The sequence below is a fragment of the Phalangium opilio genome, unplaced genomic scaffold (assembly GCF_054372755.1).
Source record: "Phalangium opilio isolate 3A_F unplaced genomic scaffold, DU_Popi_V2 ptg000070l_1, whole genome shotgun sequence".
NCBI classification, from domain to species: domain Eukaryota; kingdom Metazoa; phylum Arthropoda; class Arachnida; order Opiliones; family Phalangiidae; genus Phalangium; species Phalangium opilio.
The window spans coordinates 10,076,174-10,098,998 of NW_028324182.1; the positions used below are offsets into that span (position 1 = coordinate 10,076,174).

General features: G+C 36.7%; 2 protein-coding genes across 2 annotated transcripts in view; one reads left to right on the forward strand and one right to left on the reverse strand.

Moving 5' to 3' along the window:
* Positions 1-7,849, reverse strand: part of LOC149661492 (uncharacterized) — a 60,409-nt gene extending 52,560 nt beyond the window's left edge. Inside the window, exons 1-2 of the mRNA XM_089843785.1 lie at positions 7,253-7,849; positions 5,199-5,335 (exon numbers count right to left, since the gene is read on the reverse strand). Coding sequence (XP_089699911.1) covers positions 5,199-5,248 — 50 coding nt within the window. The 5' untranslated portion in view covers positions 5,249-5,335; positions 7,253-7,849. The remainder of the gene's footprint in view (positions 1-5,198; positions 5,336-7,252) is intronic.
* Positions 1-22,825, forward strand: part of LOC149661491 (5-hydroxytryptamine receptor-like) — an 83,812-nt gene that overhangs the window by 54,819 nt on the left and 6,168 nt on the right. The gene's annotated exons all lie outside the window — the stretch shown is intronic.

Sequence of the window (22,825 nt, forward strand, 5' to 3'; positions counted from 1 at the left end):
CTTAATTGGTGTAGCCTACACATTAAAGCAAGTGTGTGTTATTAGCCCCTCGTTTCCTTCCATCGCAACTTTTCCAAAGTTGTTTTTCTTTTCATCACAAATTTTTTTTGGGGTCGAATTTATTCATTTTCTCACCATCGACTTAAAACTTAAAAGAAGTAAAAAAAAACGTCACGCACTCAAGAAGTGCACCCTAAGAGCTTGTATATTTCAATCCAATCTCAGAAGCAGTAAAATTTACCATAGAAAACACAGGTTTTGAACGGGTAGATCTAATACATACAAAGATGGATAGCTATTTTTACAACACTACTTATACTAGATGTTTTCGTTCCAGTTTTTAAGATAAAACGTAAAGATATTTTTATCACCTTCTGATTAATATACTTCTCGAAGACATAACAAAAATTGTCCCAAAGCGAGCGAAGAAAATTGAGAAAGACAAGCATCGTTACGTAACATTATAGGAAAGTGTTTGATACACTGATTTTTTTCGGGAAGGTTAAACATTGAAGGAAGCTTTCCAGAGTCGCACAGGGATCATTACCGCATCCGATTTGAGTCGCGAAAAGAAAAAAAAACCGGTCAAAATTTCGCGACAAAATATATTCCAAACTAATACTGGATAAATTTGTTTTTGATCCTACACCAGAAATAACCCTAGTCTGAAAAGTATTTCTAAAGTTTAACGAGATCAACGAGACTGAGAGGAAGTGGTGAAAATGTATACAGAAAAAAAGTGTCAAAAAGTTAAAAAAAAATTCACTGAATAATTCAACATCCAGACATAAGTAAACAAATCCTTCGCTGTAAGTTTCCTAGAAATGTTTCTGGGGGCATAGTTTTTCATGCAGGCAGAATTATCCCTCTAAGTCGATAAACTATACAGAGTCGACTAGGTGACAGCCTGTATTGTGCTAGTATAGAGTCAGAATACGAAAAGGCCATACATTACGAATATGTAATTAACAAGTTGCCCATGAAACTGCAATAAAAGGGAGAAGATATGACTATTTAAAAAAATTTCTATCACAAATTAGCAGAATGCGAGACAACTGCGGCTTACGAAGAATTGAAATTTCTGCCTTAATCGCACTTGCAGTACTTTCTCTTCTCGTGAACATGAACGACTCAAAACCATAATGATCATCAATGCAAATCAAATATGAGAAGATACCTATGAACTTAGTCGAGAACTATTTAACTTACGAAGGTAGTCTCCGGAAAAAAGGCTGGAGCAGAGGACAGGACAGGAAAAAAAGTGGGGATTTTAAACTGAACCCGCGGCGAGGGGAAGTTAGGGCGACTTCCTCCCGATGACGGGCAAACATTTTTGCGATTTAGATAACATCCTGAAGGCCCCAGGACTCCCGGCAAAGTCCCAATCGTTTCCTTTCGCGCCCAATATCTACCACAGTCAATGTAGATTCCCATCCTTTCGCAGCTAGACCAAGGCTTAGCTAGGATGACCCTCCGGTTGAAAAAAAGGACGAAAAAAAAAATCCCCCAAAACTCCTAAAAACCTTCGTTCTCTTCCTGTCCCTACGGGAAAAAGGACTACTTAAACTCGGCTTTTAGAAATCGCCCCTATTTCCCTGATCTTAAAAAAAAAACTAGAGTAAAAAACGTCTTTATATATATCTCGAAGGAATAACGAACGATTTTTCAAGCTAGAAAACTAACAAGTTGGGAAAACCAAAATATTACCTCTCCGAGTCAAGAGGTCTACTACTACAAACTTATTTACCTAGATATGGAATTATTTCTGTTTTTTGAAGTAAAAATTTACGAAATATTGAAGCAGTATTCCAAGCATAGCGAATAATACAGTATAGCAGACGACATTTTACATCCAATAAGGATAAATCTTGGACACATGGAAATCAGTCAATGGGGAAAAGATCAGGAAATGAAGTCTACGCTTCAGCTGTTTACCGTATATTCTGATAGCTACATTCACAACTGGTTTGCAGTGTAAACACTATCGTCTCGTCTCACCCAAAGAAAATATACGCTCCGGGAATGGAAGCTATGTCTCGGGGTTGGGTTGACCAAGGAACTTCCGGTCTATGCAATTTCAATGTAGCCGGAAATACCTCGGTCAACCGAGCCTGCCTTTGGAGCGTACTAGGAGGGGAGAGACAAAAATTTACACTAGAGGAAGCTACACTTTCCATTCCTGGGGCTCGTATCTTCTTTGTCTCACCTCAACAATATTCTTAGTTTGCCAACGTTAAATAACACCAAAGCTAAATTGTAGCTAGACGCACTGATAGTCAATGCGCACCATAAAGAGAATGAAAGGTCTGTAGCTACTACCCGTTTACCATTAGCCCTTTTACTATTCTAATTGCCACCATGATCTTTTCTTCTATTTTAAAATCTTAACCTGATTATTTAACAGTGTATTTAACTTTCGGCTCACTCTGAACCGTTGATGTCTCTTCATTTCAGACACGAAAATCAAAGCCCAAAGTTTACTTCACCTCAGGCCTCAATTATTTACTCTTTGTTTCACTAAGCCTATTGCGGATGATACTTAATATACCCGCCGGAGTCTAGGTCTTAGTTTTCTTCATGAAATCACTCAACCAAGGATTATTGTATATACAGATGTAGTATAGCTTAAGTAATATATAAACAGCCATTTCAAATAACAATATTAAAAAAAATCTTTGGAATATCAAAATGAAACAGAGCTTTAAAGCTACAAAAGTACTAAATGCATCATAATTACGAAAAATACTTCCACATATTCACTTTATATTATGGAAAAAGGGAATATTAAGGTTCTGTATGATTTCTTAACACATCAACACAAGGCTAACTGCTAACACGACGCACTAGTGTAACAATGGACGGACACACACAGACAAAAACATAGACTGCTTTTTAACTCTTTCCGTAATAATTTTGAGTTGAGAAACAAGATTATCTTTAATATTTAAATAAATATAATTATTTTTAATTATTTTAATCTTCAATAATTAACATTAATAATAGTTAAATCGTTTAAAATAAAGTTATACCTATTATCTTCTCAAACTTTGCTAATATTGACGTTTACAGTGAAGGGTACCCCTCTTCCCGCTTTCTTCAAATTTTGGGGTATATATACGATTCGTTTCCATTATAATAGTAAGGAAAAAGCGCAATTGCGAAAACCTTCGGTGGTCGATCCCACCTTAGGGAGGCTAGACGTTTCTCGTAACCCTAGCTGATCGCCGCGTATATCCTAAAACCAAACGATGATAATGGAGTAGAAGCCCATGAGACAGATTGGTGTCTATGTGGAATAGACGGAAGACCAGTAGATGGTGGTGTTTAGAAGCCAGAATGTACAGATTGGTGTCCAAGTGGGATGGACAAAGACCAGAAGATGGTGGTGATTAGAAGCCAGTATGGACAGACTGGTGTCCAAGTGGAATGGACGAAGACCAGAAGATGGTGGTGATTAGAAGCCGGTATGTACAAACTGGTGTCCATGTGGAATGGACGAAGATCAAAAGATGATGGTGATTAGAAGCCGGTAAGTACAGACTGGTGTCCGTGTGGAATGGACAAAGACCAGAAGATGGTGGTGTGAGAACTCAAGTAGAGGAGCCATTTCCGTGACTGTGAAAGCAGTTCGGAAATGGCGAACACGTTTGCTCCGATTTGTAAACTGCGAACGCGGTCACGTGGGGTCTGACAGACAGACAGACAGACAGACAGACAGACACACACACACACAGACACGGTCAGTGCATTACCTCTCCGTGACGTCATCGTCACTCGGAGAGGTAAAAAGCGCCCCAGTATATTTTTCCTTATATACAGCGACGTGTTTCTCATAAGTCTGCCGCAGATTAAAGAGTGTTTTCTTAGTGTCAAACTAAGTGAAACGTTTCAAAGGACATGGAGTCTAAATCATTTAATTACGGAGATATTTGCTCCCAAATATTGATTGGTTGGCCCCAACAGCGTTCGGACATTTCTACCCATTTAATATTACACTTCTGCTAGATAAAGATTATATTTCAAACGTTCCTATATTGAAGTATATTCAAGGCTGAAATTTCTTACTCCGCATTAGGAGCCAATCAACGTTTGGGGGGCCCCTATCTCCGTAACTAAATGTTGTATACCTCCCAAGGATGATATTGGGAGGATGCGAAATCTGAGAGAAATAGGCGCGCTAACTGTGGAAGAGTTCAGGTCCGGTGGGACGCTAGAAATGGAGAAGGAATACTCGGAAAAATGGCGGGCCGTCTACGTGATTAATCTGAAGTAGAATTCCCGTCATTTTTCCGAGTATTCCTCCCCCATTTCTAGCGTCCCACCGTATCTGAACTGTTCTACAGTTAGCGTGCTAATTTCTCTCAGATTTCGCATCCTCCCAACATCATCCTTGGACACCCATGTTCTTTGACACGTCTTTATACTCCCTTTGACCTAAGTAACACACCCATTAGTTTATGGCAGACTTATTAGTAACACCCTGTATCTTTCCAATACGGATTGAAAAATAGGTACAGAAAAACTTAACGTTAGAGCTAGAGGTTGAAAAAGAAAAGTTTCCAATGCAATCAATAAATAACTTGTTCTATCCCAAACGCATCAGTTTAACTGGGGATATTTGCATCAAAAACGAAGGGAAAAAAACTAAGAATATATTTTGAAAATCCGATGAGGGAATCTTAAAATCAGCAAAAAAATTCAGCCTTTTCTGTTCCTTGGCTCGTTAAAAGTTTCAAAATACGCTTGATTGAGGAGCTAGGAAATTCAACGAGGGGTCTTCCATTGGAAGAAATATCAGATGTTAATTCCGCTTAAATGGTTATCTATAAGTGTTCGACACCACCGAGAGCGAGTTTCGTGTCTTTCCAACGATTCCAGAAGTTTGTAGTTTTTTATTATAAGGCTAGCTTCAAGGAAGTCCTTTGATTATTTGATATTCTTACTTTAACAACCCTTTCCAATTTATAATGTACAAATAACAGCCTGACAATATTTATCTATTCGATTAATCTTTGTGTACCCGAACTATTTCCGGGTTAAAATTGGCATTTTTACATTTATACACGTCGTATGTATTTACTCAATTTTTAGTTCCAAAAGTAAGGCTTAATTTAAAGTAAGTTACTTACTTCAATGATAATTCAAAACTCACCACTAAATACTTAAAATTAATAAAAAAATTAAAGACTTTCACTTACCCATAAATCTCCCATAATAGCAGTTGACTAGACTGAGCCCAAAAATGCATATCCTAATACGTCACGTCACGTGTCATTAGAAACCTTGAACTTCGTCACCCTCATTTTAGATATAATTTCAATTGACCAAGGCTTAGCTGAAATATAGCAAAAATATACGATTTAAAATAAAAAAAAACTATAACAAGTTGGAAAAACCAAAATATTACCTCTCCGAGTCAAGAGGTCTACTACTACAAACTTATTTACCTAGATATGGAATTATTTCACTTTTTTGAAGTAAAAATTTACGAAATATTGAAGCAGTATTCCAAACATAGCGAATGTACAGTAAAGCAGACGACATTTTACATCCAATATGGATAAATCCTGGACACATGGAGATCAGTCAATGGGGAAAAGAACAGGAAATGAAGTCAACGCTTCAGCTGTTTACCGTATATTCTGATAGCTACATTCACAACTGGTTTGCAGTGTAAACACTATCGTCTCGTCTCACCTCAACAATACTCCTAGTTTGCCAACATGAAGGTTTACGTTAAATAACACCAAAGCTAAATTGTAGCTAGACGCACTAATAGTCAATGCGCACAATAAAGAGAATAATAAGTCTGTAGCTACTACCCGTTTACCATTAGCCCTTTTACTAATTTAATTGCCATCATGATCTTTTCTTCTATTATAAAATCTTAACCTGATTATTTAAGAGTGTGTTTAACTTTCGGTTCACTCTGAACCGTTAATGTCTCTTCATTTCAGACACGAAAATCAGAGCCAAAAGTTTATTTCACCTCAGGCCCCAATTATTTACTCTTTGTTTCACTAAGCCTATTGCGGATAAGACTTGTTATACCCGCCGGATTCTAGGTTTTAGTTTTCTTCAGGAAGTCACTAAACCAAGGATTATTCTATATACAGATGTAGTATAGCTTAAGTAATATATAAACAGCCATTTCAAATAACAATATTAAAAAAAATCTTTGGAATATCAAAATGAAACAGAGCTCTAAAGCTACAAAAGTACTAAATGCATCATAATTACGAAAAATACTTCCACATTTTCACTTTATATTATGGAAAAAGGGAATATTAAGGTTTTGTATGATTTCTTAACACATCAACACAAGGCTAACTGCTAACGCGACGCACTAGTGTAACAATGGACGGACACACACAGACAAAAACATAAGCTGCTTTTTAACTCTTTCCGTATTAATTTTGAGTTGAGAAACAAGATCATCTTAAATATTAAAATAAATATAATTAATATTAAATATTTTCTTCGTCAGTTGTTTGCCTTATTGAGCGTTACATCGTTTTGATAAAGAACAATTAAACATACTTGAGAGACTTGACTAATATTGGCGTTTGAAATGAAGCATACGCCGGTTGCTTTTCCTTACTCAAATAGGTAGTATATAAGGGTGTCGAACTACACTTTAAAGCAAGAACAACCGCAATTGCGAAAACCTTTGGTGGACAACCCACCCTAGGGAGGCTAGACGTTTCTCGTAACCCTAGCTGATCGCCGCGAATGTCTTAAACCGAACGATGACGATGGAGTTAGAAGCCAATGAGACAGATTGGTGTCTATGTGGAATAGACGGAAAACCAGTAGATGGTGGTGTTTAGAAGCCAGTATGTACAGACTGGTGTCCAAGTGGAATGGACGAAGACCAGAAGATGGTGGTGATTAGAAGCCAGTGTGTACAGACTGGTGTCCATGTGGGATGGACGAAGACCAAGAGATGCTGGTGATTAGAAGCCAGCAAGTACTGGTGTCCGTGTGGGATGGACAAAGACCAGAAGATGGTGGTGTGAGAACTCAAGTAGAGGAGCCATTTCCGTGACTGTGAAATCAGTTCGGAAATGGCGAACACGTTTGCTCCGATTTGGAAATTGCGAACGCGGTCACGTGGGTGTAACAACAGACACACACACAAACACACAAACACACACACAAACACACAAACAGACACACACGATCGTTACAGAACCTCTCCGTGACATACGTCACTCGGAGAGGTAAAAATCCAAAATACAAAGCTAATTACTTTAATATTCACCTAATGACGTGTTAAATTACTAAAAATTGCTAATTATTTCGAATTATTAAACAGTTGCAACACCGACGCGTGTAAATAATTTCAACTGCCATCCACGCGGCGTCTTTCTTTATTTTGTTACTACCTCCCCCCCTCTATCTTTGAAAATAAATGAAATACATCTGCTCATTAACCCGCGCAATTTGGAGTGATTCATTTTGTTCTCGAGGGGTGGTATAGAAATTGGCCGGTCCTTATAAAATTTAATTTAAATTGCGTGTGAGTAATTATTGCTGAACGAGTATGGGCTTGAGGGATTATTTTCTCCAGAATAATAATTAACTAAATCAGAAGTAGAAAATACAGAAGTTATTGCAATTGCACACGATTGTTGTTCTCGAGCAGTGTTTGCACCTTTTAATGGGTGTATAAAGATCGAAATTCTTAGTGGATCACCTTAACTACCACATTTTGATACCATTCCACGTGACCATAAAGTACAGGCCATCCTTATCCTTTTTATTTATCCCCATGATAAGGATGATTCTATTAGATTAAACCATCAGATATACCCACTTAACCCGGTGGTGTATAGAGTATAGTTAAAAGTCTTAATCAATAAATTACATGTGCCTTGATGATCAGGGAGGGGAGGGAGACCGTATAAACCGAGATATACTATAGAAAAGAACTGCTTCTGGCGGAAGGAGCTGACCATCAGTTCTGCAATGGAGGACCGAGAAAGCGAGGCTAGTTGCGGCGTGGTCAACCAAGCGAACGACCCCAGACATTCTTTATAAATTGAGAGATGCCGAGCTATAAGCGTAGCAATGGTACAGATGCTTCGAATATAGAGGCAGTCGGAAAAATCCCGCAGCGCCTGGAGGGAAGCGGTCGGTGGGTTGAAATTACTTGACCGTATAAGTTCCTGACCTCTCGGACTTCTAGACTTCCTCAATCTTTCACCCTCTTTAATTTACTTCTCTTTATATATATATATATATATATATATATATATATATATAAAAGGTCACCGAGGCTTAGCTACATAAAATTCATCCGCAGTTGGCTTTTCTGGAAAGTTAATGGCTAAACTAAGACGAATTTACAAATAGTCCGAAGGAATTCTGGGTAAAATATCCACGCACGAATGCACGAGAAACGAGCTGCATTTTCTTAAAAGAAGAAAATTTTGCTAAGCCTAAATTCCAAACTTTTCAAATTAGGCCTAACTGAAAGAATTGCTTTCCTGGCGTATCCCGCAGCGAGAATACTAAATTTGAGAGTAGTTCTGACGTTTCAAATTAAGTGACTCTACATTCTGAACCTTGTGGAAATAGTGAATGAAGTTTTTTAAACTCTAATTACTCGAGCTCTGTTTGGCCTAGGCCCAGGTATGAGATACCGTTGATAGAGGTCGATTTTACTTTTCAAGTTTAGGCTTACGGAGTTTCTCCACTTGGCGTTTAAATTGTCAGATAACGCGATTTCCAGGTAATCGATGAAAACAAATACATTTCCACCAGCGCTTATAACATCTATTTCCCCATCTATATACCAACGCATCCCAATCCAGTGTTCTTTTCTTTGCCACCTCTGACACCACCAAGCTGCACTCTCCTCGGCTCTATAGCGAATTCCCCTGTCCGATCGAGCGAGCATCTATATCTTGGATGAGAAAAGGGTTTCCATGGAGGCTCAGACGGAAGTATCTCCGAGAAGACTGGTGACGGGCGCTTCCGGGACGCCTCTTTTAGCGCTATTTCCTCGGCTATCGGATACACGGTGACGACGCGACGCCGACGCCATCCTCCATATCACCATCGCATCCATTCGCTTAAAAGCCTTTGAGAGTTGCCGATACTGTCTTCTAGAAGAAAGGATACGTGTTGTTTCCCTAGCTATATACGTGGATCCATACAATGTGGATCGAGGCCTAACTATTACTCGAGGCAACTGCTTTATCATAGAGAGGTTGAAACATATCAATCGCGTCTATTACATTTTTAGACGAAATTAGGCATCAAAGAAGAATTTAACTTCAAAAGAGGTTTTACGTAACTTCTTAATTAAAAAGTACAACTTGGAACCATGGATAAAGGATGCTCGAGAAAAAATAGTCTCTCTACCAGTCACAGGCTATGAAATAAGACACGCCTACAAATTAAAAAAACCTCTTTATTAATTCATTGGACCACTTTTTTATTCAAACCTAATGCTTCACTGGTCCCAAAGACTACTTTATTAACTAAGTTTGGGAAATACGTGAATCCACCCATCATCAAGAAAAAAACTCTTTCCAAGCCCCTCCCACTTAGTTCAACCACATTAACCCGAAAAAAAAAATAGAAACTTGATTCCAAGTTGTTCATTTATGAAAATAAAACAATATATCTATATGACAAGTATTTTTCACGATAATTTGAAACTCTATTAATATATAGTATAATCCAACAAAAAAATTCTAAGAAGAAAAAAAATAATAAAGTATTTGTTCTTGCAAATCTAAGAAAATCCATACACAGAACGAGCAAGCATCTTATCGTTTCTTTCTTTCTACTCTTGGGATCAAGGCTTAAAGTGCCTATGTATATCATCTCATTCCTATTTTTGAGTGGGAGGACCAAAAAAAAGGAATGAAGAAAAACGATAAAAAATAAGAATTCTTCCATCCCGTCTTTCTTTTATCGAATATCCAGAGGGAGAAATATAATTTCTCAGGCTTCATTTCTGAATATATACGGATAAATGTTATATACTATAACGAAAAGGCGTGATAAATTGAATTTATCAAGGGAACTGCCTTAAAAGCCGAGGGCTAGAGAAGGGTCGAAGAGAGAGAGCTAGGGATGGAGAGAAAGGAACCATTTTATAATGAATAACGATCCGTTCCTTCCAGTGATCCTAGCTTCGCAATATTATTATTTATTTTTTTTTAATTTTTTTTTTTGGTATCAGGGAAAAAATGAATAAAAAAAACAGCTCTTCATTCAGAGTTCCAATCAATTTTGAATCTAATCAGCTACCTAACCCAAAAATATTCGGGAAAAATCTTTGAGATATCTCGTTCTAAAAATATATCTTTTAGAATCAGGTAGTAAACAGGTAAGTTTGCTCCTGCGCATTAATTTAACAGCTTACGTCATCTTTAATATCGTTGATTCATTATTTTATATGTCCTTTCGAATAGAAAGTTCTTAATTGAAAGAGCGTATAAGGCAATGAATATTTTAATTGGAACAATGATTCTATCTACAATATTAAAGAAGATACGAGCAATTACGTTTCCTTAATGGACACTACGCGTTAGGTTTCTCCGCGAAGCACTGGGAAGTACGGTACCCCTATTGGACGCCTAGTACCACCTGACCTGACGGATTCGTCCTATAGGAGCACTCCCAATGAAGCCTAACGCGTAGTGCCATCTATTACGGATTCCACTTAATTGCTCGTATCTTCTTTAATATTGTAGATAGAAACACGGTTCCAATTGATAATATTCATTATTTTACACGCTCTTTCGATTAAAAATGAAACAAATTCCATCCCAGAGTATCCCTTTAACACAGCCCAGTGTAAACTTCAATAAAAGAATACTCTAAACCTTTCCTATAATACTCGAGTTACTTTCTCCGAACGTTACACTAATTCTACTCGAATTTCGAAATGTGTCAGTTATATCCATATTATAAGAATAGGTTTCCATCCGTTTTTGAAATAGGCCTAGCTAGCTAAACTAGATTTCATACAAATAGTTTAGATTTCAATTTGTATTTCTTGATCCATTATGGTAATGTAACGAAAAATAACCCAAATAGCTAGTAATCTCTAAAAATCGTTTTTGTCTCTAGTGCACTTTTTATTTTACCTCTGAAAATTGCCCTATTCCAAGAGACATTTTTTTCAAGAGAGGGAAGAAAGACATTCAAAGAACGTAACAAAAATATATGGGAATAATGGCACGCAATCCAGGAGCCCATAAGGAGTTCTGGAGAGTAAAAAATGAGTCGTAAAATGAAATATAAACGGACCATTACGAAAATTATATTCCATTCTACTGTTTATCCTATATTGTTTTCCCTATATATTATTCGAATAGCGTCTGGAAATTGAGTCATTTTCATTTATAACATATTGTCTGTCTGTTGGTAACGCTCGATCTCTTAGCGTATAGATGGCGCGTATTTGCTATCGCAATCTATTTTCACGTGCGCCAGTAATAAAAATGTAAAAAACAAAGAGTAGGTTAATTATTGGAGTTGGTTTTGTAATAAAATATAATATATAGAAACAAAAATGAATTGATAAATAAATAAAATAAAGATTAAATGTCACAGCCTCTTAAGTAATTAAACCATTACGATAATTACGCCGGTAAATAACGTCGGGATATACATTAATAATTCGATTAATTAACGTAAACAAACCTATAAAAGCGTATACGATAAAATTTTAATGATTAAAACCAAGCTTTTGAGGAGACGTCGTCGTAACGATTTTGACACACCGAGTGATGACGTGTAAATTTACGTTTCAGGCCCAATTTATATATATATAGTAGATAGATAAAGCGTTAAAATATTCGCGGATGGACGCCTCCGTTCAAATTTGAGAGTATAGTTAGCTATAAAGCCCAGACGCCGAGTAAAGAGGGGTCAATTACTGATCGTCTAAATTAAGCTCTATAATCGAGACCAACTTGGGCCCCAAGTCAAGCTTCCAAGCGAAGATTCGGTTAAATTTAATAATTTGACCAAACTGGAATCGCGTGCGCGGCATGGCATGGCCTAGGCGAAACTTTGCTCGAATGTTGACATCATTGGCCCCGTTGGCGCTCCGACTCAAAGTGGAGAAGCTGGTTTTGATATAGAGATTGCTTCTAATTCGGCACCGAAGTAAGCTACACCAATATTGGCTTTACCTTGGCTATCCCTTTTAAACTTCTAAAGCTTCCATAATTCAGTACCGAAACGCGCTCGGGCAGACTTCAATATTGACCACTAGCGCGCGAAATTCTCGCGCGAAGAACGTATACGACTTCACGTCATGTCGAAAACAGGCGCTCGCGTCCTGCTGGTATATAAACATTGACCTCGATTTTACCAAGCGACTAAATAATTAATCAGGGACCATAGCGATATTGGAATCACTTTCTGAACTTCATAATTTTTTCCTTTACTTTCTACAAGTGTAAGATTGAGGTGCGGGGTTTCTGTGTGACTTAGAAAATGGTTAGGACCTACTCGTATTGATTCATTAGCGAACGAAAGCTAAATTAGTTTTGCAGGGACATCACTCTATAGTAGTAGGTACTCACTAAGGAACACTTTACCAATTCGCGGCCATTTTGAAAAATGGCGGGTATGTCTGCGAGAAGGGGTGACATATAAAGATCTCTCCATGCCAAATAACGTTATTTTGAAGAAAGTGTTTTTGGTCTGGGGAGGGCCATGATTAGTCAACACAAAACCAGATGCGAGGCCCTTCTCGAATTGAATGAAAGAAAAGGTAAATAAGAATTAAAAGGGGTTTTCCTCTATTAAAACGTAAAACTAGAAAATGACTTAAATACTTTTTTTGTCAGTTTGTTTAGTAGAATAAATAAAAAAATCTTTTCCAAAGTAAATAAACGGATTTCGGTCCAAAACCGAAAACCACAACATTCAAAATAGTGTCATCAATTCATTATGTAGCCATTTTCTCAACGTATGTAGGCGGATTTTGTGGGAAAAGCTAGACTAATCATTATGTATTAGGAATTTTACCTCGCTTTGCACCTTGCTCGCCTGACCTCGCGTTGCTGTTAACCAATGAAATCACGTCAGAATTATGAGGCATGAAGGATATTACTCAAACCCGGCCCACAAAACCTGCATAGAAATTAAAATGGGAAATATGTGGCCACAATAATTCCTGTCACCTTTATGCATTCCGGATTTATAAATGTAAAATAAATACAGGGTGTTTTCTAACAGTTTTACGCGAGCAATAGTCGTTAATTATAAACACCCATTATGTAAATTTTAGCAATTAAAATGGGTCTTAAAGTTTGTTTAGATTTGTTTTATATATTAATGAAGCGGATGAAATTGCGAGCGTGTAGATCACGACGCCGGTCTAGTGAGCTAAGTGGCCCTTCGCCCTTCAAAATGTCCATTATAGTAACGTATACATTGTATCCTATAGACCTACTTAAGTATTTAACTTGTAAATTGAGGCGAAACTTTCCAGGAACGAGATGACTTATAGTTTAATGAGATTCTCCGCGTGAATTTTATCTCGCAGTTGACTGATGCAGGAGGAACCGTTAACTAAATCTCCCATTTGAGTCTACTCTATATTTTATACATACAGAAATATACTAACTCAAAGATAAAGAACAAATTGGGCTGGCTATAGTTCTATAAACTATAAATAAAAGTCCAAAAAACTCTGCAGATTTCTAAGCTTTTTTGAAAAATGTTAATCGATTAAAAACTAGTAACTGAATCGATTATGGGATGTAACAACGCCTGATAAATCTACTTCTGTGAATAAATATGAAGAGAAAAAGAGTGCCAAAAAGAGATGAGAGAAATCTGACAATCGAGCTTGGTGCGTAACCCGAAGCGACTTGGTGGTAAGTTGGTCCTGGACTCCTGGTTGGTTATTTCTTATATCTAAGGAAGGGTTCTTTAAGCCTCGGTCACGCTTCTAACCAAGGATCATTACGCGAGAGCACAGTGTCGTAATTTCGACGACCCCTTTTTTCGCTCGGCTTCCTTCAAAAACCTAAGCCTAACGCCCCATCATTCCACTACTGAAAGAGCGACGTGGGTTTTATAAAAGATTTTTCTCCTTTTTGGTCATCATATCCTTAACACTCTTATATTATTATATAAATCTATACTAAAAGGAACCGTAAGAAAGAAGCCCTCATAGATACGGATCGTTATTTCAAAAAGGGTCCTTTATAGCTACAGGAAGGACCTTTCATAGATACCGTATTTCGGAAGTCACTAACAAAGGTAGAGAGGGCATATTACCAAAGTAATAAGGCATCTTTAGAGGACCGGGTTTTTTTACTACCTCATGCAGTTACTTTACCTCTCCACACACACACACAAACCAACCTGTTTTCATTTTTATAAGAGGCTAAGGACTCTGAGTGAAGTATGGAGAAATTATTAAATGCAACCATACTCTAATATTTAGGCTACTAAGCCATTGACAGCGACTCACCAGGCGTCGCTTTACGAGAGTCTATGACCTACATCACTTCATGACAAGCTCCACTTTGTAACCAGTAACAAACTTAAGGAACATATCTTATGAACTTATGATAAAAGTAAGAAGGAATTTTTTTCTGACGCTCTTCAAGAATTCGTATCACTCTCTGGGGTTCCCATCATATACTAAAGAAATCAAAATAAAATTTCTAAGACGGCCATTATGTTACAGTTAGAGGAAATGCTCTTTGATCTGTTTCTTCCATCGTCTGATTTCGAAGGCGAGTTCAACAAGGACGTTGCGTTTAACAGGGACATGAAAGTATAGGCAATACAATCCAGCGTCGAGAATGATGTTAAGAACAATAACGTTCCCGATTCGTTTCTGGTCCAAGTTTAACGCGCGAGTCCATGGTCAGTACCAACTGTCAGAATTAAGCTCTGCACGGTCATATCCTCATAGAAAACTGCTACATACAGCTTTTGAAATGAAACTTAGAAGCCCATGGGTGTTGGGGGGAGGGCAAGTGTAAGGAGGTCTTGATGGGACTTAGATCTAAAAGGCGGGTCAGCTATATGGCGATGCTTTCATAGAGAACGATTGAAGCGAAAGAAGTCGACCCTTTTACTTGTGGTGGCATCCTTTTTTATCCCCCCCTCTCTCTCTCATTGTCGTTTTTCTTTTGTTTTCTAAGAGAGAATTCTTATAGAGTCAAGAAATGAGAGTTTTTCCGCCTGGCTTTGTCAAGAGTAATTTGTATCGGACTTCCTATCTTTAGTTTTATGGCAGAGCGAGCAAAGGATATACGCTTTTCTATATAAAGCTAATCGCTTATGGCTTTTACGATACACGTCTATGGGTTAATTTCGGACGTGAAGGGAATGAAATGAGACAAAAGCTATATGTGTATGGATGGGGCATCACCGACGCTTTGAGTGTACAATGCGGAAGAGAAAACATTTTTTGTTGAAAATAGCATTATTGCAGATGGAAGTGAATAAACCGTAGTTATCTAACCAGCACCTCTTAGAAAAATTTACTTCAGTTAAATGGACTTTTGGATACGCTCGTACAAAACAATAGACATAATCATCACATACGAAAAAGGCGCAATTGTTCAAAATTAAATTGCTTAAGTTATAATCAGGGGTATATTTAATTTTAGAAGTAGGAATGGAGAACGGAACGGTTAGTATTTACTTCAGCTATTCCGACTCATAGCCCAGTATAGAGCCCCTCCCTCGAACACGAAACGAAAAGTTTAAATTATGTTATTGGCTCATTTAACTACGTTTTGATGACGTTGCTGACGGGGACGGCGAAAAATAAGTAATTCCTTTATACCTCTGTCACTATGACCCGCCTCTTCTTTCATACCCCCGTCCCGGGGAAGGGGGTCCGGGACTTTGACCATCTAACCATTTCCGGACGTTCTTTAAGGCTTAATAATTATGTCCTAGTTAATTTACCAATTAATTAACTAGTAAAATAGAAATTCATTAATCTACAAATTAGCTTACACGTTAAATGTACTGAATATATGAAATTGCGTATGATTTTTTTTATTCTAAAATACACATCATTTACTCGAGTGTGTTTGAACGTGAGTCATAGAAAAATTCCCCTTTTGCCACGTAATTAGAAACCGAGGGCCCAATTTTTTTTTCGTCAAAAAACATCTTAACAAGCGAAGAAAGCTCTATATAATTAAAGAACAAAGACTTACTGTTTGTCACAGTCACCCTTAAAAAAATTCAACCCATTAAGCCTTTTCTATCTAATTTCTACAAACAGTACACGTACCTATATGGGATGAAATATTATCTACCTCCGTAAATATTTTAATAGACACTTGGTCTAGAACATCTCCTTATTTTTTTCTAACACATTTTTTGGATAGGTCCTTCTTTCCTAAAAAAAATGTTAAGTTGACTTTAGCCTAAAAACCCCCTAGTTTGAAGAGCTTTTATCGGGGTTAAACAGAATAACTAAATTATGGAAGCCCAGAGAGATATAACATAACACAAATTTTATAAATTATCTAATGAATATTGCACAAGTTGGCATTTAAAATGAGAAAATTATTAGGGTAGTAGAGAAGAAGCGGTTACAAAATGTAAACTTAGCTGTGGAGCATAGATGACAGTACAAGTTGTGTTCCATAAGTTTGTCTCTAGATACTAAGAGCTTGTCATGAAGTGACGTATGGGTTGCAGATTCGAGGTAAAGCGACGCCTGGTGAGGCCCTGTTAAAGGCTTAGTACAGACTAAATAGGATGGACTGCAAAACCGCCAGTAGTCAATTCTCGCGTCGTTCTCGAACAAGCTCTCAGTAAGTATCTTACATTACGAAGTATAGGTATACTTATGTAACTTATGGTTGTATTCACGAATTTGGACAAAATCCCGAGTAATTACGAATACCGCTAATTAGGCCGTGTAACAGATTTCCCCTAAATATCGCATTTAAATATTCTTTTTCAACTTTAAATTAACTCATATTATTCTTTTCCTTTCGGTATATGTTATAGAATAGCGCTTTTTAAAGATTTATAGACTTGTTGGAACCCTTCCTATCTTTATATTATTATTATTATTACTGGCCATACCAAGCTGAAAAAAGGGTTTCCTTAAGTTAACGCTGGAATATTTTTTAATATTTGAGGTTGGAAAATGATAAGGAGCCTCAACTATATGTATTCATACGATCCTTCAGCAAATAAATTGCGTTGGAAACTCAAACTTTGCCAAAAAAAAAGAAGTGGGGGAAAAAATTGTAAGAAATATATTAGCCCCCTGTATGTATCTTCAATGAAAGTATACCCTCATCCACAATTCAACCTGATAACGTCGGGTTTATCTACTTCTCGGATATTTTTGCTTTTCCCATACGATTTTGGAAAGATATTATAATTTTTCAGTCAAGAAAATAAATTAAATAAATCTAGAATTTTTATTTTTTAATCATAAGATCGTATAAAAAGATGAATATCTCAATTGGAACCATGTTTATATCTACAATATTAAAAAAGATACGAGCAATTAAGTTTCCGTAATGGATGGCACTACGCGTTAGGCTTCTCCGTGAAGCAATAACTGGGAGTATTCCTATTGGACGAAACCGTCAGGTGGTACTAAGCGTCCAATAGGGATACTCACAGTGAGTGCTTCACGGGAAAGCCTAACGCGTAGTGCCATCCATTACGAAAACTTAATTGTTAGTATCTTCTTTAATATTGTAGTTAGAAACTTGGTTCCAATTTAATATATTCATTATTTTATACGCTCTTTTCGATTGAAAAATACACTATTCAAGACCTATGTATCCCTTTAAGTATAAAGCGGATATTTCGAGACAAAATTCATATTGAATTAAAGATGTTTTTGCTTTTTATGTTACATAAAAGAACTGTTCTCGTTTTAGATAGATCTAATTTTCTCTCGTTTGATGTTTATGTGAAATCTCGAATTTAATTTTAGTTCTTTCTTTATCTTATTTTATACATCGAAGATGTTTTAATCTCTTCTTATCTTTTATATATTAAGGTTCTCTTTTGATTTCCCTTAGCGAATTAAGCGAGTTTTTTTCGAAAAAGCGGAGATATCATATATTAACAAAGAAAATATAATTACAGTGAAAATAAAAACCCATAAGAAACATCTTGCCCGTGACCTAATACACCGTCTGAGAAGAAATGAAGAAATAGAGTAATTCGGGAAAACATAAGATGAAACAACGTTCACGTATCACATTTCTAACGAATAAAATTTGCTCATGAAAAGAGAAATCGAATTAGGCTAGATTTATACAGGGTGAAATCCTTTCGTCTGCAACTCGAAATAGCCCAAAGTACATCCCTATACTCATTTTTGACACACCCTTCAGATACACCCTGTATATATATACATTTCTATATGAGTTTCTTCTGCTTAACCCTTTTGGAGAAGCACTCACGGTGCAGATTCGGATTATATTGCGCTGAGGAAAATGGACAACAGATTCTCCAGCAGCAGCCTCTGGGAAGGGAATTCAACAGAAAAATGAATGATCCGAAGATCTTCTTCCCTTGTATATAGGGCCTAACGAATTGAGAGATTTCTTTTACGACGATGAAATAAGAAGATTCAGTCCCGAGATCTTTATTTATCGAAGCCCTTTAAAGGTAGTGAGTGAGTCCACTTTTCCAGTGATCTTCTGATTTTTTTTTTGTGGATAAAAAGGGAAGATGCAATTCTATATACAAAAAACGTGGTAATTCATTTATGCAGTCCCTATTGCGCTGTGTTTTGATTAAGAAAAGCGGTGCCTTTATCATTTTCGTAACTGAGGAGTTGGCTGCAGGCTGGATTTGGCGAGGGGTCGGTCACTCAGTATAATCGGTGTACACGGCTGCACTTTTGACTGTGCTAAATTGATTACACGTAATCGGTAATAGCCCTCGGGACTTGGTTATAGGTAACAAGGTTATATAGGGTAGGTGAGCAAAGAGGAAACGTTTGTAGTTTCGAGCATCCGCAAATTAATGAGAATAAATTAATTTACTAATTTCAAAGCACTGTTTCAATATCGGGATTGAACTCGTGGGTCATTTAAAACTAAATTAATTTTATCCTTCAATTTTTGTTCTAACATCAAGGGAAATTGGTTCATTTTAAAAGTAAGCCTTTGTTAAATAAAAGTAGTTTCATCTTTCGCGTCGAAACATTTTAGCACCCCTTTAAAAGCAATCCTATTAAGGCACTCAGTGTGTATAAGGAAGCTCAAGAGCACGCCGCGCTATTATAAAAACGACGCGCAATTTCATAAAAGATTTCATCTTGAGTCGTGCGAGAATGGAGACGGATGAGGATGAAGATTTTTAAGAGGAGAATTTGGTACTTTAGAGTTTTTGGAATGTCTACTTATAGCTTGTATGAACCAGTATAGTCGTTTAAAAGAATTATAATCCCGTAAAAAAGACCGAGGCTTAGTGTAAGGTATCACGAATATTTTTTTGCTTTCGTGGAATTGACGGACTTTACGCTAGATTAAACAAAAGCCTTATACGCAATTGCATCTTTTAGTACAAGTACTTAGAAAGAAAAGTCTCTTGCGTCAAACGTAACACGTGTTAGAATGTAACTATAATCTTAAACATTCGTTAAGCCTTATTTTAAATTCCAAATTTCGTACGCTTTAACAATTGTCTTGAGTCACGTAGTAAATTTTCAATCATTAATTTAAATATTTTAAGCTTGAATTAGAAAAATACCCCGAGATAAACAGATCAAAAGATCCGCTCTTGTAAAGGACCATAACACCTAAAGATTACGGGGGATTTTATTTTAGTGATTTTGAGTCGAAAGTGTTCTATGACATTTTGCCCAAGAGTCACCGTTTTCAAGTTAGGATTGGAGTATTTTACGGATGACCCCTGAAATATAAATATAATATTAATTTAATTAAGGGGTCACTCAAGTCATCGAATTTCACGAGTTTTAATATAAATTTTTGCTGGTAAGGTTTGAGGTGCTAATTTATCTCTGAAGGATAGTAACATACAGAGTTTCCTTTAACTTCGCTTTGGATAAAACCCTTTGAAATTAATTAAATGGTAATTAAATACACCACGAGTCAAACCCAAATATATGTCTTAATACGTGTATGGGTATTGAATTCAATCTTTCATAAAAATCCCGAGAGATTTAACATACTTTGTATTTAAACCCAAGATTTTTCTCTCGATCCTTATTCGGTAAGAGACTATAAAATTCCCAAGACAGGAAAACAAATTGGAAGGAAAGGCGCGGATGCTCTTAGAAATAAATCGGAAGCATTAGACACTTCATTAAGGGAGTCTTAATTAGAGAACCTCGTTAAACAGGGAAAGGGGGGACATCTTAATAGTGTGTATGTACTAGGTCCGAGAGACGATGAGGACAGGACACGCTACGACTATGGCAATAGCCCAGGTCCTTTTCAACATTAGCAATTTTATACGAGGAAATAAGTTAGGACTCGTTATCACCTGATGAAGGAGGAAGGAGGTTACTGCCTTTCGCGGTCGTGAATAACTTAAAATCATGGCCCTGCACTGCTTCATAACTGTAAACAAAAGTACATTAACAAGAAGATATAACATACAGTGTGTTTCTGAAAGGCTTGTAAGAAATTAAGGGGGTGTTATTTGGATGCACGATTTTGAGTGGAAAATGTTCTATGAAGGCATCTTGGGTAAAGAAGAGAGAAATCAGTGTATTGGATAAACAATGCTTCTGAAGTGTTTCTGATTGTAAAAATATTCACCAATCAATTTCGGATTAATATACTTCCGATGTCTCGCTATACGACGAATCAAGGCGTTGTACTTACTTGCTAAGGAGAAAGGCCGCTTTACAACAATTCATAATGGTTACATTTAACAGCGTGCCATCGTTCCCATTATGATAAGAGAAACGCAAGGGATGCTGGGAAACTTTAGATCCTTTTAAGCTACAAGCGGAATTAACTCGCCATGCTGATAGGACAATTTTCAAGTCATAAAAACTTAACTAATGATTCGAAGGGTTACTTGTAATATGAACTGGCCGGAAACAAAGGCTTAGTAATATAACAATTAAACTAGCAATATACTTATAGATCATATATATAACGTCTGCGAATTAACTGCAGAATATTACTCGCATTTTAATGAGCCATTCGCTAAAAGCAGCTTTGCACTAAAGACAGGCTAAAGGTATCTATACATTTAAGGTTAATTCAATTTCAACGAAACTATTTCAATTTTGGGCCTTTGTTATTTATAATTTACGCGAAATTAAACGTTAAAAACACTTATTAATATTAATACGCTAGTTTTAAATAGATTTTTTTTCGGCCTTATAATTTCTAGGACCTCCATCTCGTTTTAATGTGTTGTCACTAATATTTTATATAGTTTGGTTAATTATCCGGCCTCTAAAACTACTAAGGAAAAGAAAACTATACGTAACATAGGCTAGACCATAATAAATAAAATAAAACATTAGAAGAATATTTAACTATAAAAGAACCATCAGTAATACGTGGAGAGTGTAAAAGGTTTTCAGAATCATTCTATATTAATGGGGGTAATTTATTAATTCATGTCTTTAATTATATATATATGCAGAGAAAAAGAATTCCTTATAAGCGAGGAAAATGTAATAGCTTTCCACACAGAGCGGTGCAAACCTTGTTCCTGAAGTTCAAGAAAGAAAATTCCTTAAAAGTTTTAATTATTTGACCAAGAAGTTTTTCGAGGAAGTTTTCCTTCCGTTTTTCTATACATCCTTCCAGAAGGAAATTAAACAGAACTTAAATATTAAAGTGGTGCAAACGGACTGCATCAACGCACAGTAAATAGTAAACTGAAGTTTTGCAACCTTGTACGTTAGTATTAAAAATACACGTGATATGAGAAGATAATTTGCTGGGAAATGAATTGAAAAACATACTATAATTTTCATTGCTTCTATTTTATCTATTTCTGATAAAGTGAGCTAGGTCTAGGCTACCGGGAGCTCGGCATGTGTAGCTCTAATGAATAATTTATACCGGTATTTTCTTCGCTCCATTCTGGTGTTTTTCGTAAATTAGATAAAAGCGTTCTTTTATACCGTTAAAGCAACCTTTTCCCCTTAGTAGTAAAGCATCCCTCTACACCATTTTCTCCCCGCAAACAGCCGCCTCAAAGTGAAAGGGAGTGAAAGGGTATAAGTCCTAAAAATAGCCTAAAAAGAACATTTAGCTGGTATTTTATATAAAAAAGACAAACACGAAAGGTAGGTCTTGGGCTAGCTATTGACAAACTCCCTTTCTTCTGCAGTATCTACTCTCTCTCTCTCTCTCTCTCTCTCTCTCTCTCTCTCTCTCTCTCTCTCTCTCTCTCTCTCTCTCTCTATCTCACTCTCCCCTTAATGTCGTTATAGTTTTTCCCGCTTTAAATCAGTCTAGAAGTCCTACTCTCTCGTACCTACCAGACCCTTAAATCCCTCGCGAACATCACGGGTTTTTTTGTTTTGTTTTGGGTTTTTTTTTTTCGTTGAAAAAAACCCAAGGGTCAGTTTAAAGGGAGGATAGAATTAAAAGGGATTGTTCCAATAGAAGCGGGATAGATAATTTTTCACATTTCTTGTACCATTCCATCTTACCTTCGCGGGAGATTCTTAAGAGAATAGGGTGCATGGGGGGCGGAATATCTACTTTAAGGAATTGCTTCTAAGGTTTAAGACAAGGCTTTACTCTTGAGGAAAGGTCGTTAAGGCTAAGGTAAAGATAGTTCTAAGGAAGTCAAGTTGACCCTAGAGAATTGTGACTATAGCCGAGTATGGGGAACAAGGGAAGGGGGAACGTCAACCGCGATAATACACTTT